This window comes from Rhinichthys klamathensis, unplaced genomic scaffold (assembly GCF_029890125.1).
Source record: "Rhinichthys klamathensis goyatoka isolate OS25496 unplaced genomic scaffold, OSU_Roscu_1.1 h1tg000036l_1, whole genome shotgun sequence".
Taxonomy (NCBI): domain Eukaryota; kingdom Metazoa; phylum Chordata; class Actinopteri; order Cypriniformes; family Leuciscidae; genus Rhinichthys; species Rhinichthys klamathensis.
This window is the reverse complement of record NW_026606584.1, coordinates 11,324,696-11,343,500: the sequence shown is the minus strand read 5'-3', so window position 1 is coordinate 11,343,500 and position 18,805 is coordinate 11,324,696. Positions and strand designations below refer to the sequence as shown.

The window sequence follows — 18,805 nt, the reverse complement described above, 5'->3', positions numbered from 1 at the left end:
ACGAAGAAACTACTCCTAAAGATATTGATTGCCTATTATCACTTTTTTACAGTGTATTCTGAAGCGATATTGTGGCTTGTTTGTTAATCAAAAGAACAAATGAATGACTGATTTGTCAGTATAATATCTACTTCTTTGAGGTTTGAAAAAAAATTGACTTCATCCCATTCAAATTCCCTTTGCAACACCTTGTGAACATACAATGAGTGCAAAAGGATATGGGCTGACCACGCAAAAACAACAAACCTGTTTGTCTGTCAACATACTGTGAGAGATCTTTTTATTTTGCACTCGACTTTCATTACACACAGTCTGTTCACTGTCAAAACACTAAATCAGCAGTCTTCAATTAGCCACGGGCAAATCTGAAGCTAACAGGCAACCAGCCTGTCCTTTCCTGTTATATTTACATTGTGCCTTTTGTTAAAGCCTTTCACCACACTGTAATAGACAGAGCAAACTTCGCAGCTGCTGCTTAAATCCTATTGCTCAAACCTGGTTTGTCTCCATACACCTGAAATCAGGGTCTACAATACTTGTCCATGCAGGAAGTCAAAGACATGGCTCATATCAGGTTACATGTCCATTGGAGCAATGCTGGACTTATTAGGGATTTAGCTAAGGGATAGTACACACATGCTCGCCAAAGATTAACTAAGCAATTTCTGATGCGCTTTCATTATTTTCATGGCGTGACTTGTTTAAATAACGCATGGGCTTATTTGAGAGCAGTCTACTAAGGTTATTATGAGTCAGCGTGGTCTTCTATAATCCTGTGTATGAGAGCGAAATGTTTAACCAGTTATACTTAGAGCCTCTAAAAGTCAATTGAACAAACAGAATTTGTTTGAGTAAATATTAATTGACTGTAAATTATAATGAGAAATCTCATGACTGTTTTCCAGGGCCTTCGAGAGAGTTCTGTCTATCTATTTGAGATTGCTTCTTAATCCTATTAGCAGACACTCAGCTGCAATGCTTACTAAGAGGTTTACAAGGGTCCCCTGTCAGATTGCCTCTTGCTCGATTCTTTTCAAACATTCTGACCTCTATTGTAAACCTAGCTATCCTATTATTGTGTGCTGAATTTTTATTGCAGATGTCATTCAGATCTTGAGCAGAAAAGGCTCGGTTATAATCCTGACCTTGAAGAGTCACTTGTATGGACTATTTTTGAAAAGACCAGCTCTGAAAATGGCAGTGAATCAACTAGAGGATGTAGTTCAAAAATGGGTGAGGAAACAGAAAATTAAGTGTCATATTATTTTGTTGCATTTTTTATTTGTTATAAACGGTTTGCGTTTGTATTTATATCAAGCATAATATGTGTAAATCAGTATGCATTATGATAATGACTGTAGAGAGCATAACCAAAAGGGAACATGCAAGAGTGAATATGCTCTGAATGGTTTGTACATGTGTTAGTCATTATTCATTTTAATCCCATAAACATGACTTCAAAGATTTACAGTGTGATTGTTCTATTGTTTTTTAATCAAAGATTTGACAATGACTCTTGTCCATGTTTTCAGAGAACAACTGAAGACTTTAAACCAGAGGACCATGAGCTCTTTCTGAATGCTGGTCGTACCTGCATTGCCCAAGGTGACAGCAGTCAACTCCTGGACTTCATAAAAGAGGAGGCCAATCAGGTAAATCTGGAAGCATTGGCATAATGCTTTTAAAAACTCATTTTAGATCTTGGTATTCGAAAGCATTTCTCACTCATTTTATGATTTAAAGCTTTTTGTATCTACTCAGATTCTATAACACACTACTGCAAACAAGAAGGTATCCTTAAGAGACAGACAGGTGCCACAACATGTTACACAGATATATCCCGGGCTCATTTTTATGACATCAATCCACTGGGATTGGGAGAATTTGATGTATCTGTACTAAACCGCCACTTTGTCCTTCTGCCAAACTGACAGGCCCCATGACCCTTGGGTGTGGGAATGCAGTTTAGTGGAGAACCAGTCAGATTTCTTGCTTCACTGGAAGCCCTCTCTTGAGCAGCACTCCATTAAGTGCTGTTGATTTACCAATTTCTTGCACTGCTCCACTTTTCCATGCATGTAGCACATACTAAATAACACGGCATAGCGGTTTTAAAGCAGAGCTTAAATGCACAAAATATACACCATATTTTCAAATGACTGATTTCAAAATAATAACAGCCAGTGTCCATCAAATGCTAAATTGTCATGAAAATTAATGTAAATCAATCAATTTCAGGCATGTGAAGAATATAGGTCTAATACATGTGTGTAGGCATACATATGCAAATACATAAAGTTTCAGAAATACAAAAATGTTTCATTTTAAGTAAAAATGTAAAAGGATAAAATGTCTTTCTAGCACATAGTGAGGTCTATGGGCAGTGGCCTACTGCCTGCACTGGTGAATGAAGTGCTGAGAAAGGACCGGAGTCCTGCCCACTGCCAAGCTATCCTCAATCAACTTGTACAGGTTAGATTGTGCTTACTCTAATATGTGACCCTGGATCACAAAACCAGTCACAAGTAGCACAGGACACGGTATACTTGTGGAAATAGCCAATTGTATGGGTCAAAATTATCGATTTTTCTTTTATGCCAAGAATCATTAGGATATTAAGTAAAGATCATGTTCCATGAAGATATTTAGTGAATTTCATTTAAATCATTTATTTTTCTGAGTGAATGCAGCACAATCGCGAACATAAATGGACAACTTTAAAGGCGATTTTCTCAATGTTTCGATTTTTTGCACCCTCAGATTCCAGATTTTGAAATAGTTGTATCTCGGCCATATATTGTCCTATCCTAACAAACCTTACATCAATGGAAAGTTTATTTATTCAGTTTTCATATGATTTCAAACAATTCACCCATGTGACTGGTTTTGTAGTCCAGGATCACATATGGTCCTTAAATACTATGAATAATAAGATGATGACAATACATAAGCATAACTTTTATTGCAGATCTGCAATGTTAAAGACCTTCTCGATATTTTACTTCACCAAGTGGAGAACACTGATCCAAATGCCATCTCAGACTCCATAATTGTTCTCATGCCTCTTATTCAGTCAGGTAACTACATTAAACCAGTATAAAAAGCATGTTTTTAACTTAAAATAAAAGCCAAAAACAAACACGGCTCCCTCTACTGCAACTGTAAAGAATTAACACATTTTCTGTTTGTTCCCTTTCCAGTGTTGTTGAGAATGAGCGAGTCGAAGGCCCCTGGACTGGCTTTGGCCCTTGATTCTTTGCAGAAACAGATTTCAAAACTGCCTGTACCTTACTCACACAAACAGGAACAGGAAGATGTGTATGGGCTCTGCCGATGCTGCACTGCAGTACTGACCTTTGTACAACCCTTTGTACAGGAAGCCAAGAATCAAGACACAAACTCAGTGTCCACCAAACTAAGGGCTGCTCTTCTGAAGTTGTATGTTTTCAAACCTGTTCTTACTAATGCAATCACAATATTTGTTTAATGGAAAATACGTACTGCTTAAATTAGCCATTCATCCAAGTATGTCAAGTCAATTTATTTGTATTGTGCTTTTCACAATACATGTTTCTAACAGCTTTACTGGGCTGGGCAATATGACAATACCAATGATAGAAGTAATCCTCTCAATTTAAATCTAACTATACTGCATTTATAGTGCTGTCATACTGTATATCAGTGCTGCAGTGACGCTACACATTTCTAAATGTTCAAAGGCATTTAAGCGATATAATTATTGGTTGGTATTGTTCTATTAATAGATTTTAATATTAGTTGGTTTTGTTCTAAACAAGCGTAAAAGGTAATCAAAAAGTACTGATGAAATGAAAATATGATCGTTGTCAGGTGAAAAGTCTGAAAATTCTGAAAGCCTTGCTGAAAACCCCCCAGCATAAACCACATGAATTACATGTTGATCCAAGCTGGTTTATGCTGGTTAGAGCTGGTGAACCAGTATAGTCATGCTGTTCCCAAGCAAAACTGAACTAGTGTAACTGATCCACCAGAACTCCCGCTTTTCATGCTGGGGACAAGGAAACCAGCAACCAGCATCCCATGCTGGTCCCAGCATGCAAAGCATACCTTATACTGGTGACCAGCAATGCTGGATTTTTCAGCAGGGAAGTCTGATGCCTAGGCACGTGTCTGAGCATTCAAAACTAATGGATTTGGATATAGTTCAGTTTTGTCCTAAATAAGAATAAACAATCATTTGTCTTAAATGAAAAATAACCTGTTGTCAGAGTCTGATGTGAGTGAACATTTTGCAAATTTAATTAGCAGTCATTTAAGCAACAACGTGGAGAAAAATGTACCCCTTTATAGATTATAAGCATGCGATCTTAACCAATATTTTACCTAATTCTTCACAATTTTATTTCTTTCTCTAATGGCTCAGTTGCATGAAGAGTCTAAGCGAACCTCTCCTCCAAGTTCAGCTGGACAGAGAGGCAAACATGATAGAAATTTCACCCCTGTGGAATTTTGCCACGGAAATAATGGTAATGATATCAGTCACATTCTTGTTACTATTAGGCATGGTACTTTTGGAAAAAGAATGACCTTCTAAGTGCTTCTGTGCTTCTTAATACAAGGCAATCTTAGCAGAGATCCAAGAGTCTCTGCCAAAAATGCTGTTCTACGATCCTTTGAGGGGGAAAGAAGATGATATACTGGAGAAAGGTGATTGTCATCCAAATGAATCAAGAGCCTGCATGGCTTACTTGCTGTTTGTCCAGCTTATTGCCATAGAAGTGTTTCCTGCAGTTTTTAGGTAAGTTGCAGTTAGACCTCAAAACTTTAAATATGTGTTTTTCCCCCTCTCGCCATGTGTTTACCAGACTCAAAGACAGTGTTAACTGTTGAGGCCACAAATCTCGTGGGATTTCAAAAGCAGTTAAAAATCCCCTTCATTTGAGAATCTTGTTTTGTGCTCAGGCCTTCAGATACACCAAAAGGGTTTAGAGCTTCGACCAGTATTTTTTTATTTTTATGGTACACAATAACAGTGTCTTTATGAAAATGGTTTACATGACTGGTATACTTTTAATGTACCAGAGATTTTATGTAGGTTTAATTTGACATTTTATTTCAGCCCTGTTTTCGTCCTGCAGTGCAATATGGAATACATCAATCTTCTGTTGAGTAGGTGTGTACACAATACAATTTTTACTTTAGTAAAAAAATAGCCAACATAGTGTACCATGTATTTAAGTCCAACTTCCCTTCCTGCGTTGAATCCCTATGCAGAAAAGATGAATCATGGATTTTGAAAGGACTGGTAAAGTAAACTTCCACCAAAAATTATTATAGTTAGTAAGAGTGCCGAAAATTATGTACATACTTAAATTTTCAGTACTGAGTAGTAACTTACTAGCGATGTCTTTTTGCATTTTAAGGACTTATATGTTAAAACTTTGGAAAGAGTAACAGACTACAGTCTTCCAGTGGAGCTCTTAGAGCTGAGACCATTTCATGAGGTTCCACAGGTATGCAACACTATATATTGCTATGGAATAAACAAAACAAATACATTTTGAGTTGAAAATGTACTATTGTGTTTTATACTGTGTATGTTAAAAAAACTGAAATAAACATCACCCCACTTCTTAAAACCTACATCATTTCATATTGGTGAAACCTAAGGATACACAATATATCGGTACCACATCAGTTTTGCTTTTCCCCATGACGAATCCCTGGTGAAAACAAGTGTTTTTCAGCAATGTTTACTTTTTTAATTACATTGTTAACTTACAAGAGAACTTTTGTTATTTGTTCACAGAACATAATTAAAATTATGATTGACTGTCCTATCCAGCATTTGGTGAGTATAGATGAGACACAACTTGCATTTAAATCTGATCTATGTGAATTAAGGTCAGTTTTATGTTTGCTGTCATTTGAACTCTTTCATTAAGAGAGCAAGAAGTCTTGTGGTGTTCCAGCTCTTTATAGAGAAGCTTAATGGTGAAGCGAAGCACAAATTTTTCAGGTATGGTATCTAGATAGTTTGAATCTGTTTAATTAAAAGTGCTATCAAAATTTGAATGGAATCTGTTGGTGTATGTAAATATAAAAAGTCAGAACGTCGCTGGGTATTAATTGCTTATTTCTTCTTTGTGAATTCTCTAAGACGCATCATGAAGACTAGCCATCATGCAGGGGTAGAAAGTATCATCATCAAAAACATAAGGAATCAAGTGGAACTGTGCAGAAAGGTAGTGTACAAAACAATCGGATATATTCATGAATCACATGCTTAAATGTCCACTTGTCCAATTGATCCGATTGTTATCAACTCTGAATCACTGATGTTAGAAATATTTATTTTCTTTTGTTATTAAAGTCAGCCTATAAGGATGGCTGGTTTGAGGGGACATGGCTCATCTCATTGCTCAGAGACACCATCACTCTCCCACAGGGCCATGAAACTGACTTGCTACATGGGATGGACAGGTGAACAAGACCTGTATTTTTACAAAGCTTTTAATAAAGGAAAACAATCGCCTGACAAGCCACTGAATGCACATAACTACATGGATCTAATCAACTTTCATATCAACAAATCATTGACATGAATCGTAACCCAAGTACAGACTCCACATATGGCAGCTGTCTCTATTTTAAATGTTAGATCTCCTACTAACTAAATACAATCCATCCCTAACCATAATTTATTTATGAGTGTATAGTCCAGGTTTACTGCCATGATCCCACAATGCAGAACAGATGGTGAGTACCGGTAGTCTAATTTTTGAGGCAGATCCTGTGTCATTCCTAAAATGATACTAAAACCTGAGTGATCGACATACCTCGTCTGGATAATCTGTCCCTGATAAATTACTTAGGCCTTGCTTCATCCTGCTGATGGTCAGCTTTTACCATTATATGCACCTCTTGTGCATAACTCTTTCTGTATAAAGTACAAGAAATATCTGAAGACAATTTTTGACTAAGAAATAAGAATTATTTGTGTTTGTTTTTTTCCATATTAATATTTTCTTCTTTATTGATTTTAAAGGGTCATGGAGTCTCTGAATCTCCTGCGGTATTTATTGATAAAGGAAAGAGAAATTTCCGTAAGATTTTTTACATCAGGTTGTCAAAACACCAATATACTGTATGTATGTACCGGTATATGTATATATATACATATAACATTTTACTTAGCCTATATTTTCATCATGTTCTGTTAATAAGACCCACCCTGTTATTTTCAGACTGGAATATGGATAGACCTGTGCCACATTGCAGAAAGTTACACAAAATTATTACGAGTATGTCTAAGCATGTCAAAATCATACTATGGAAAAGAGTTAAAAAGACTTAGAGAGGATAAAAAGATCAAGGCTAAAGGTAATACATGCTTTGTGTTCTTTCTCAGTTAAATGTATATATTATGTAGTGATAAAAAATAGAATTTGACTTGTAGTAACATCTTTGTTTCCCCACAGAATTTAAGGAGGCCTCTGGGAAGAGATCAGTTCAGAGCTTGATTGTGAAAAATGAGACACTTGGCAGCATGCCACGCGAGGCACAGGATAAGGTTAGATTATCAGTAGGCCTACGACTTATCTGAATTCAGTTTAAAAATAGTGACAATAAGTCATACATAACACTAAATATATCATTTGCAGGTCTTGCAGTGTGCCCTGGTCACATATGACTTAATGGAAAGCCTTGTGGTTCGTATAGAGGAGATCATTGAGGAGAGTCAAAAATGAACAAGTGGGCACAATAACTGTGTTCTGAACTGAATCATGTATTTATTTATTTACGTTCCCTGTACCATGCTGCATTTTGCAATGATAAAAAACAAAACAATGTGAGAGCTACAAAATCGATATTTTCAAAACTGTATTCGTACTCTGAAGTCTTTTCCAGCTAAGTTTATACTTCGTTTTTTAATGGTTTATGAACTATTTTGCTATTATGAAGGAAAAACGTTTTTACAAGGATATGAACAAAGTAGGAATGGCAATTAACAGTTTTTACACACCTAACTATGAAACAATACTGACATCTGCTGTTAAAAATAAGTATAGCAAGCATTAAGAAGATAAATGGACATGAACATAAATAGCACTAGAACTGTATCTCTTGAAGCATCCCCCAAACTGGGCTATGATCAACGATGTGAGCACAAGCCAAAGACATCTGATCTCTCAAATTCTCCACATTGGGTTTACTTGTGGCCTGGAATAAAAAGGCCATTAAACCTTTTGCAGGCACCATGCTAATATACTTCTTATATATGGAAGAGAAATTATTATGATTTTTTTTTTTAGTATAACATGAACATTAAAAACCATAACTTAATTCACCTTTAGACAGCATTCATTGTGAAATAAAAACATTACTAGAAAATTATAACAATAAAGCAAAATCAAACTGAAGTGCAAGATATCACAGGTTACCTTAGCGATGATCAGCATTCCCTTCACTACATCAGCAGTACTATGCACAGGTATGACTCTGAGGTTACAGCCAAGGAATCTGTTGCAAAAATTTAAATATCAGAATTACACCATTTATCACATATTCTTTTTTTTTTCTTCCCCAAAATAAAACATTCTTTGCTGCTGGACAGAACTGAGCTCTTCCACAAAGTGTGTTCGTTAGCTATTTATTATTGATCATCTTTGTAAAATAATTGTGCCACACAGGCATCTTATTCAATGAGTCTGAATGAATCTCTAGATGCCATGTCTAGAATTCTGACTGTTTGGCTGTATGTAATGTATGCTTTCAAAATAATGTTGTACATTTGTAGATTTTAATTGATCATGCACCTGTTCTGCACTGATGAGAATATGTCCCACTCTCTTTTTCCATAGACTGGGGCTTGAAGCAGAAGAAAACTGTTTCTATGGACCTCCATAAACTTCTCAATTCTCTCAAAAAGTTCTGTATTCTCAAGCTTAGCTGAAAACTCCTCCAGTGTGACCAGCAAGAAAGCCGTACCTGTGCAACAGAAAAGTGAATAGAAGGCAACTCTTCAGCGTACACCTGGGATCTATTTTCACATGCTGTGTTTCCACAGTTATTAACTTCATTAATGTAGTTTTTTATATTTAAATTTTGTATTTATTTATGTACATTTACAACACTATACTTATATACGTAATATATCCTTGGCATTAAATTATAAAAAAACTAGGCATCACTGCTGCAAGGGTGTTTCTACAACTGAAATTTGACATCTTTTTTCCTTCTGACTGCCTCTCTCTCTATATATATTTTTTCCTCCTTTGGAAAGTCGTGGAAAGGCTATTGTGGATTTTTTCTTTTAATATTGGGACAAATGAGAGTGCTAAAATCATATTTTTTTGCTGTAGTCTTCTGTTCACCACTATAGAAGCTTACTCAACTATGACTTCACTTTTGAGAATTCCGGAAATGTGAATAGAGAGGGGGTTCAGCGAAAAATCGGCAGCTGGCAGCAGGAAGTAGATGCCACTGGCAGCTGACGTCAGCTGCCTCTATAATAACCGGAAGTCGGAGGTGGATGCCACTTTTAGCCAGGCAAATAAGTTATTATATCAATATAAATTGTTTGTACTTATTTAAATAAAATACCTCTATTTGTAAGTATTTTATATTATTTGATTAAAAAAGGTTTATCAAACATAAATCAAGTAACGAAGATCATAGACATAGCCTAATACAAAAAAACAAACAGCTACACTTGAAATTATGAATTTGTATGTGTATAAATATAATTTATGAATGAGTGTACATGTTTGTTAAATAATGAAATCTATTCAGAAAGAAATGCCTATGTAATCATATTGTATATTTATTAAATATACCCATTTATTAAACTTAAATAATGAGAACAGGGAAAGGCTAAATTCCTTTCAGGATAAATCTCTGTCCAAATAGGCCCTATCTTAATTAAATTATAAATAGCTAACGTATTTAAAGGTTTTTCATAAAATCAATTGGAGTGTTCAATCCAGGTTTAAAATGTTTGAGCAGTGTAGCCTATGATTGTCAACAATCTGGCCAACAAACCTGAACTGTTGACGAAACGCGTTCATACCAGCTAGAAACGAATGCGAGTGAGCAGCAGATAGAGAGCGCGTTAATTCGCGATCAACCTCGTTTTATTGCAGTCTTATAAGGTGAATTTCTACTGTGTGAATAGGGTTCTTAATAAATACAGTACAGTGTGTTGAGTATTTCTCTTTTTGGCTTTCTACTAATTAACAGATTTTTTTTTTTAAAAAGTTCTAACATTCTGACTGAATAAAATATAAAACTCATACAACACTTCTGTCGTCTGTACTTTTGTAACAGTGTAAGTGCTTGCCTGAACTTTTCAGTGGTTTCCTAACAGAGAGAATTACATAATTCTGTAGTGTAGGCCAAACCACAGAAACAAGTTAGCATTTTAGCACTTCCAGCTGAAATCAATTGGTTTTTTTTAAATAGTTTTGTGTTAAATGGCAGAAATAAGGCCTGTGATAAGACAAGATCAAAAAAGACCCAGCCTAAACATCTTTAACAAAAGACATTTTTTCGCATTTTATTTTACAACATAAAAAAAATACATCAGTAATAATACCCTTTTGAGTTTTTTTGTTGATTTGATTTCGTCTTGAAAAAGGCAGTTGCTAACAAGTGGCTAAATGGGACTATCTATACTAGCCTTCGTCCAGCTATTCACTTATTTTTTGCAATAATCCAAAAGCCAATGAAAAAAAAAATCCTATTGGGTTTTTTTGCCAAGGGAACCAGCCAGGGTGACAGGGCCGTCGCTAGTGGGGTGAAAGGTGGTGACAATTATAGGGGCCCCCGCTGCCCAGGGGGCCCCACAAAATCCAGCAGTTATACTATTTAGGCCCCTGTAGTATGAATAATTCTAATATTTATATTAGTTGTATGCCTGAGATTTAAATGAAAACCACAAAACGTGCAATTTGGGTAAATATTTTTCCAAATATCTGCTTCTCTTACCTCCATAAAAATGGTTTAGTCCGACCTAAAGTATGTATTAATTATTCAGTCAGAGTCAGTGACAAACATCAGATGGACCCAATAAAATTGTAAGTCCCGCCCCAGCTCGTGAACAGAACCAATCAGAGTTGAGGCGGCAGCCTGAAGTTAACGATGAAATTGGTGGAAGAGCAGGAGACTAACTGACTGAAAAATGTCGGGGAAAAGAAAACAAATCAGGGAACCAGAAATGCCAGGAAAAGACGGAGAGGGAGGCAAGGAGAGTGGTTGTATCCCAGTCGATCAAGACGTTCTTAAAGACCGGTTATATATTGTTATTTCGCTGGGAATTAGAAAACTTCCGTCTACAGTCTGCCGTGTACAGTCATTTTTTATTATCGGTGCGCGCCGCAATCGACCGAATGATTACGTGCCGTGGTCTAAATTCCTGTCTTTTTACAGTATTGTAACTAGAGTTTTAAAAAAATTACACGAGTCACGACGCATTGCATTATGCATCTGACCTGCCGGCTGATGATATTTAAAACATCGAGAAAACACGAATAAAACACACTGCACTTGGATGAATAAATGTATTCGCTTTATTTAATAATATTACCAGTTCCATATTATCTTTATTAAAAAATAAGACAATGAATGCTTTTATTTTTTGAATTAGACTGCATTCTTGTCAATTTTTTAAATGTTTACTTTTTGATTTATGAATTATAACAGACTGATGGGGGGAAAAATGTATTACTTTTTAAAAATTGGTTTTATTATTATTTAACAATTTCTTGCTTTTTTATTAGTTGTAATTTTTATATATTGGTGGAGGGTGGTGGGGGCCCACATCAATATTTTTTCAGGGGGCCCCGAATCCTCTAGCTACGGCCCTGCAGGGTGATGATAACTTCCGGGTTGGCCTACAAATAGAAATATTGTCATCATTACTGCAGCATTCTATAATGGGTTGCATTACGTTTAAATAATAATAATAAAAATATTTACAATGTTTACTTTCAATATTAGACACTAACAAAGATCTATCCACAGTGAAAAAGGAGTAGGCCTAAGAGAATCCAATATTTAGCTGCTACCCCTCCCACGTATCTCGAATATTTTCGCAGCGATGTGGACTACGACTACGATTTCCCAAGCGCATGTCAGTTCGAACTTGTAGTGTATAACGTTACATGTTCTCCGTCACAGTTGGCATTGTCCTATATAAGTTACTACTATTAAATTTTGTTTCCAGGCTGATTGCTCTACTTTGTGAAGGACAGCAGTTCTGAACTAGCGGAAGCTTCTGCACATTGAGCTGCATACAAGTTTTCGTTCGTTACTGCATTGAAAAAAATGAAAAATCAAGTAGGACATCATCTATAAAGGATTCAATTTACCGATGAAGTTTAACTACTTTTTACCTGACAAGGGAAAAACAAAAGAAGAGGACAGAATGTTGTCCGAGCGGCGAATCCTGTGCTGCTGCGCAAGAATCTGTGAGGGTTCATCACACTGCGAAGACAATACAAAATAAAAGCAGATACGCGCATAAATAAGTGTGATTCAGTCTGTCATTAAGCCAAATAGTACAATCAAAAACAGAAAAAAAATTTTTTACTTAAAGCTATAACTTCAACCTATAAACGTTAACAGCAAACGTAATACCCAGCCAACGTAAACACGGAAAACAAACCAACCTGAGGTGAGGTGCTGATTATAACGGTTGTTTTCCAAGAGGTGTTGGTATCGCTTGCCATTTCCAGTTTGTTGGTTACGGTGCTAACAGTTTTCTTCAAAGTAGCCTATAAAAAAGGGTTTTACCAGACCGTCAACTGACGCCAATGTTTGAGCGGGCGCGGGCAAAGGGGCGGATCTACAGGGGGGCAGGTGCCCCCCCACTCTAGAGCCTTGCCCCCCCCCCCCCCCCCACAAAAAAAATGTACTTGTAAAAACAACCCGCAAGCTTCTCAAAACAGTGAACTAAACGATACATTTACCAAAAGTGAACAATTTCATTTTTATTAAAGCCCCTCCCCCTGCCCCTCAAATACTTAGTACGTCCCTGATTCAAACGTGGAGAGCAGGGTTCGCTCAGTCTTCTGGCTATCTCACACACACACACACACACACAGCGAGTCTGCTGCGGTGCGGTGGCCCTGCAACCCGACTGGAGAGACTGAGCTTCCCCAGAGCCTCTGAAGGTGAAGTGAGTTTCCCCAGGTGTAGTTAAACACACGTTTAACTTAAAGTTACATTTCTAATGAATGTATTGTATGCTAAAGACGATTCAGCATCAGCAAAACAGCGAGTGTATTACGTTAGCCAAAATCAGCGGTCAAATCGCTCCCTCGTGATTTGTAAGAGCACTCTTCCCTTTGATTAGCCTATGATTTTAGTAAAGACAAGAACAGCTTAATAAAAAATATAAATGGTTTGTATCCATAACTAGGGTTGCCGGTGACGCCATATATAATATGATATAAAATTCATACATTTTATATCATATTATAATGCAACTTATTAGGCCTATATATTTATAGAATAGCAAAGTAGGCTTAATCAATATACAAGACTTAACCATACAGATATATAAAGGCTATCATGATCATTTTGCCAAAAATGAACCATGTATTTGTTTAGATTATAATACGTTTTATTTTTAACTTAAACAAATACAACATATAACATTCGAAACTCATCGGCTTAGACTGCATTTGAAGAAAAATAAACACAACAGTTTTCTGTAGCCTTGTGCGAACTTATTCAATAGAATTAGACTTCTAGAATGTTCTTTCCGGTGCAAAAAATTTTTTACATTTTTTTTTAGTAGTTTTTCTTATCATAGCCTACAAATGTCTTCGGAAACACATTTTACTCGATTTACTGAAGCCTGTAAAATGCATTTGCAGCTGCACAGCTTGCACATTGAGCGTCTGGCTCGCTCAGGCTGCGCTGCGGCAACTGCACATCCAATGGCGCGGGCGCCTCTGACGTGCGACCAATGAGCCAACTCTACGTCATTACACGTCAGAGCCCGTCAAGGTGGCGCCAAGTCCCCGAATTTGCCATTATAGCAGCGGTAGTCGTTCATTCATCATAGTCTGTCTGACATATATATTAGAAGCTATGCGTCTGTCATGGATTTGCACTGAATTGATTCTCAAAAATACGGAACAAAGTGCGTTCCGTATCAGTTCAATACGGAACAAGCCTTTTATGTGTCAAATACGGAACGATTCCGTATTATACGGAACGGTTGGCAACCCTATCCATAACGTTTACTGATGGTCGCCGTTACGCCGACGTTACGTTACAACATACAGTGCCAGTTAGGAGATCGATCATTTGATTAGCTATGCAAATCCAATTCCTCTCAGATATCCTCTCTGAAACCAGGTTACAACTGGGGAAATAACAAATACAATTAGGATTATTATAATAAGTAGTCTAAACAACTGGTCTGTGCGCATGTGATAAATCTTTCTGATTTTATATTTGTTATATAGGCTACTTATTAGCTATGGCCCTACAGTGTAATGTAATACAAGGATAACCAGAGGTTTTCACATATTGACTTTTGCAGGCAAGAGTAGTTGAAGAAAGTAGCTGGAATCTATAACCATTAAGGCTAAAAGTACTTGGACACAAGTATTGTACCTTTTTTTTTATATAGGCCTACCCCCCATTTGGTAACACGTTGCTTGAAGGGGTGTACATAAGACTGACATGACACCTTCATAACCATGACATGACATATGTCATGAATATGAAGTAGGGTTTGCATGTTTATGACTACTGTCATTAAAGGAGAACTCCGGCGCAAAATGAACCTTTGGTCTAATTACACATTGTTACCTAGTCAACCGTTATCTGAGATTTATTTTCATGATTATCGAATGTAAATAGTTTTATCTCTAAAAACAGTTCGTAGATCAACTGGTAGAGACTGTTTTTCAAAGATGGCTTCTGCCTGTATACGCGAAGTTGACTGTATTTATAAAATATCTTCTTGTTAAACTGTCTGGACACTGACAAAGTTCTCAATGCTTCGGTTTGAAGGTAGGGACCCTCATTATGCTACCGTGTAAGTGTGGGGCTATTTTGAGCCTTGTTAGTGGTATTAACAAGCGATTTTTATTTGTCATTACTCCATGCCCAATATACTAGCGTTATACTAGCTTTATAGGCTAAACTGTTTTTAGAGATAAAACTATTTACATTCGATAATCATGAAAACAAATCTCAGATAACGGTTGACTAGGGAACAATGTGTAATTAGACCAAAGGTTCATTTTGCGCCGGAGTTCTCTGTTACGAGTTTAAGGGACATGTGTTTGGTTTCTTTACTCTTTTAGTGAGTTATTGAACAAATTTGTTGCAGACTTTAACTGTTTTGGAAGGAGTGTATTTGTGGGCTGGGCCAGAGTGGTTAATTTTACATGAGAGTAGAGCAAACAGTTCTGTGTTGTCTAACGTCATCCTATTCTCTGTAACAATCTTTCGTACCATGCTAAACACCCTTTCTCGTGCTGACATACATCATTCCTTCCCCGTGTGAGATGCTAAAGTCGCAGTTACAAAACTTACAAAACGCGTGACTGTCAGTCCCCTGCTCCTCTTCAGAAAAGTAAATTCGCTATCCCATTGTTTGCGGTATTTAGTACATGAGGGTTTTGGTTTTTTGGCAGGAGTACCTTGCTCTGTCATAGCGTCCATCATCCGTCTCTGTTTTTGTTTGTTTTTTTGTTCCCCCCCCCGGTTTCCCCCGCGTTGTCACTCATCATCTGACCTCACACACTATCGCGACAACTGCCACCTACAGTACCTGTAACGTTAGTTATCGCGAGGCTAGTGACAGAGCTCAGATTGGGAATGTTTTTTTGTTTTGTTTTTTACTCCGCCCGGGGTATTATTATTTTTCAATAACGCAGGTTAAAATACGGGAGATTTACGGGAAAATCCTAATACGGGAGGACGGCGGGAAAGAAGGGTTAAATACGGGACTTTCCCGGCCAAAACGGGATACTTGACAGGTATGACATAGTAGTAGAAGAAGAATGTCAGTTCTCGCGCATGCGTCCTGGAAATCTCTTGAACTCTCGTCTCAGGCCCACAAGGAAGCAATGGAATAGTCGAATAAAGTCGTTATTTTTGTTTTTTTTCCGCACAAAAAGTATTCTCGTCGCTTGATAAACTTATAGTGGAGCCACTGTAGGCACATGAAATATTTAAACATTTTCTTTAATGACTTTCTGGGCCGTCAAGTATCATTCCCTTTGGCAGCCTATGTAGCAGTGATCCACCTCTCAGATTTAATAAAAAATATCTTCATTTGTGTTCCGAAGATGAACGAAGGTCTTACGGGGTTGGTACAGCATGGGGGTGAGTAATTAATGACTTAATTTTCATTTTTGGGTGAACTAACCCTTTAAGTTTGATAATTAATCTGCTATGTCATGTTTATGACCGGTTGTGTTGTCTTAGTAATGTCAAGTTGTCATGACAAAGACACTGACAGGTTATGATGTATTGGTTTATGTCAAGGTGTCATAAAGACATGTCAAACAATGTCATATTTGCATTAAAAATGTCATAATTGAGCGAATGACACTTAATGACAGTTGTCACAAACATGCATAAAACTTCCTTCATTTTCATAACATGTGTCAAGTCACGATTATGAAGGTGTCATGTTAGTCTTATGTACACCCCTTTAAGTAAAGTGTTACCTTCCCACCGTCTACCCCTGCCACCCTGACAAGACCTCTTGCCACCCCATGTAACATTTTCTAGATCCGCCACTGCTTGGAGATGCTGGGGATTGAACCCAGGACCTCATACATGCAAAGCATGCGCTCTACCACTGAGCTACATCCCCTGATTTAGCTGTTGTTTTTCTTCTTTTTTAAATATTATTTTCTTTATGCACGATGTATATGTGATGTGTGTCTTTGATTTAAAAGTCCAACATTGCTTGGAGATGCTGGGGATTGAACCCAGGACCTCATACATGCAAAGCATGCGCTCTACATCCCCTGATTTAGCTGTTGTTTTTCTTCTTTTTTACATATTATTTTCTTTATGCACGATGTATATGTATGCCTTTGATTTAAAAGTCCAACATTGCTTGGAGATGCTGGGGATTGAACCCAGGACCTCATACATGCAAAGCATGCGCTCTTCCACAGAGCTACATCCCCTGATTTAGCTTTTGTTTTTAATATTATTTCCACTATGCACGATGCAATGCAAAATCCTACATGCAAAGCATGCGCTCTACCACTGAGCTACATCCCCTCATTGTGATGAGTGTTTTCTGATATTTACCTAGATGTGCCTTAAAATCAAAATGTATAGGTGATAAAGGTCAACACTGGAATGCATACATGTGTGATTTTGAGGTTCAAGACACAAGCAAAGAAATTAATGGAAAGTTCCACAATGCTTGGAGATGCTGGGAATTGAACCCAGGACCTCATACATGCGAAGCATGCGCTCTACCACTGAACTATATCCCCTCGTGGTGATGTTTGTGTTCTGTTATTTACCTAGACTTGCTTTTAAATAAAAAATTATTGGTGATAAAGGTCAACTCTGGAATGCATACATATGTGGTTTTGAGGTTCAAGAAACAAGCAAAGAAAGTAATGGAAAGTTCCTCATTGCTTGGAGATGCTGGGGATTGAACCCAGGACCTCATACATGCAAAACATGCGCCCTACCACTGAGCTACATCCCCTGATTTAGCTGTTGTTTTTCTTCTTTTTTAAATGTTATTTTCTTTATGCACGATGTATATGTGATGTATGCCTTTGATTTAAAAGTACAACATTGTTTGGAGATGCTGGGGATTGAACCCAGAACCTCATACATGCAAAGCATTCACTCTACCACTGAGCTACATCCCCTGATTTAGCTGTTGTTTTTCTTCTTTTTTAAATATTAAACACTGGAATATTAAACACTGGAATACATACATATGTGATTTTGAGGTTCAAGACACAAGCAAAGAAAGTACTGGAAAGTTCCACATTGGCTGGAGATGCTGGGGATTGAACCCAGTACCTCATACATGCAAAGCATACGCTCTACCACTGAGCTACATCCCCCAATTCAGCTGTTGTTTTTCTTCTTTTTTACATATTATTTTCTTTATTCACGATGTAAATGTGATGTATGCCTTTGATTTAAAAGTCCAACATTGCTTGGAGATGCTGGGGATTGAACCCATGACCACATACATGCAAAGCATGCGCTCTACCACTGAGCTACATCCCCTGATTTAGCTGTTGTTTTTCTTCTTTTTTAAATATTATTTCCATTATGCACGATGTAAATGTGATGTATGCCTTTGATTTAAAAGTCCAACATTGCTTGGAGATGCTGGGGATTGAACCCAGGATCACATACATGCAAAGCATGCGCTCTACCACTGAGCTACATCCCCTGATTTAGCTGTTGTTTTTCTTCTTTTTTAAATATTATTTCCATTATGCACGATGTAAATGTGATGTATGCCTTTGATTTAAAAGTCCAACATTGCTTGGAGATGCTGGGGATTGAACCCAGGACCTCATACATGCAAAGCATGCGCTCTACCACTGAGCTACATGCCCGGACTTAGCTGTTGTTTTTCTTCTTTTTTACAGATTATTTTCTTTATGCACGATGTATATGTATGCCTTTGATTTAAATGTCCAACATTGCTTGGAGATGCTGGGGATTGAACCCATGACCTCACATATGCAAAGCATGTGCTCTACCAGTGAGCTACATCCCCTCGTGGTGATGCTTGTTCTCTGTTATTTACCTAGACTTGCTTTTAAATCAAAATGTATAGGTGATAAAGGTC

The 18,805-nt window shown here is 37.2% G+C and overlaps 2 protein-coding genes and 8 non-coding genes across 10 annotated transcripts; 1 reads left to right on the top strand and 9 right to left on the bottom strand.

Annotated features, from left to right (window-relative positions):
* The first annotated feature begins 974 nt into the window (after positions 1-974).
* On the top strand, positions 975-8,930 carry glmnb (glomulin, FKBP associated protein b). Its single transcript, XM_056246355.1, has 19 exons — positions 975-1,233; positions 1,533-1,652; positions 2,362-2,472; positions 2,969-3,077; positions 3,201-3,438; positions 4,403-4,505; positions 4,599-4,777; positions 5,099-5,152; positions 5,254-5,284; positions 5,403-5,492; positions 5,789-5,830; positions 5,925-5,998; positions 6,140-6,224; positions 6,353-6,462; positions 7,028-7,085; positions 7,227-7,362; positions 7,461-7,552; positions 7,644-7,734; positions 8,844-8,930. The coding sequence occupies exons 1-18, from the start codon at positions 1,195-1,197 to the stop codon at positions 7,728-7,730; spliced, it is 1,758 nt and encodes a 585-aa protein (XP_056102330.1). The 5' UTR covers positions 975-1,194; the 3' UTR covers positions 7,731-7,734; positions 8,844-8,930.
* On the bottom strand, positions 7,914-12,744 carry LOC130081318 (protein SPO16 homolog). Its single transcript, XM_056246356.1, has 5 exons — positions 12,651-12,744; positions 12,375-12,465; positions 8,799-8,970; positions 8,424-8,502; positions 7,914-8,202 (listed from the first exon to the last, which is right to left on the bottom strand). Exons 1-5 carry the CDS (start codon positions 12,708-12,710, stop codon positions 8,092-8,094), a joined length of 513 nt encoding a protein of 170 aa, XP_056102331.1. The 5' UTR covers positions 12,711-12,744; the 3' UTR covers positions 7,914-8,091.
* A 4,015-nt stretch (positions 12,745-16,759) lies between these two features.
* On the bottom strand, positions 16,760-16,831 carry trnaa-ugc (transfer RNA alanine (anticodon UGC)). Its single transcript has one exon. It is a non-coding gene; the product is annotated as a tRNA-Ala (tRNA).
* A 568-nt stretch (positions 16,832-17,399) lies between these two features.
* Positions 17,400-17,471, bottom strand: trnaa-cgc (transfer RNA alanine (anticodon CGC)). The gene has a single exon. It is a non-coding gene; the product is annotated as a tRNA-Ala (tRNA).
* Positions 17,472-17,620: 149 nt separating this feature from the next.
* Positions 17,621-17,692, bottom strand: trnaa-ugc (transfer RNA alanine (anticodon UGC)). Its single transcript has one exon. It is a non-coding gene; the product is annotated as a tRNA-Ala (tRNA).
* A 97-nt stretch (positions 17,693-17,789) lies between these two features.
* Positions 17,790-17,861, bottom strand: trnaa-ugc (transfer RNA alanine (anticodon UGC)). The gene has a single exon. It is a non-coding gene; the product is annotated as a tRNA-Ala (tRNA).
* Positions 17,862-17,990: 129 nt separating this feature from the next.
* Positions 17,991-18,062, bottom strand: trnaa-ugc (transfer RNA alanine (anticodon UGC)). The gene has a single exon. It is a non-coding gene; the product is annotated as a tRNA-Ala (tRNA).
* Positions 18,063-18,159: 97 nt separating this feature from the next.
* On the bottom strand, positions 18,160-18,231 carry trnaa-ugc (transfer RNA alanine (anticodon UGC)). The gene has a single exon. It is a non-coding gene; the product is annotated as a tRNA-Ala (tRNA).
* Positions 18,232-18,328: 97 nt separating this feature from the next.
* trnaa-ugc (transfer RNA alanine (anticodon UGC)) lies at positions 18,329-18,400 on the bottom strand. The gene has a single exon. It is a non-coding gene; the product is annotated as a tRNA-Ala (tRNA).
* Positions 18,401-18,497: 97 nt separating this feature from the next.
* trnaa-ugc (transfer RNA alanine (anticodon UGC)) lies at positions 18,498-18,569 on the bottom strand. Its single transcript has one exon. It is a non-coding gene; the product is annotated as a tRNA-Ala (tRNA).
* Between the last annotated feature and the right edge of the window lie 236 nt (positions 18,570-18,805).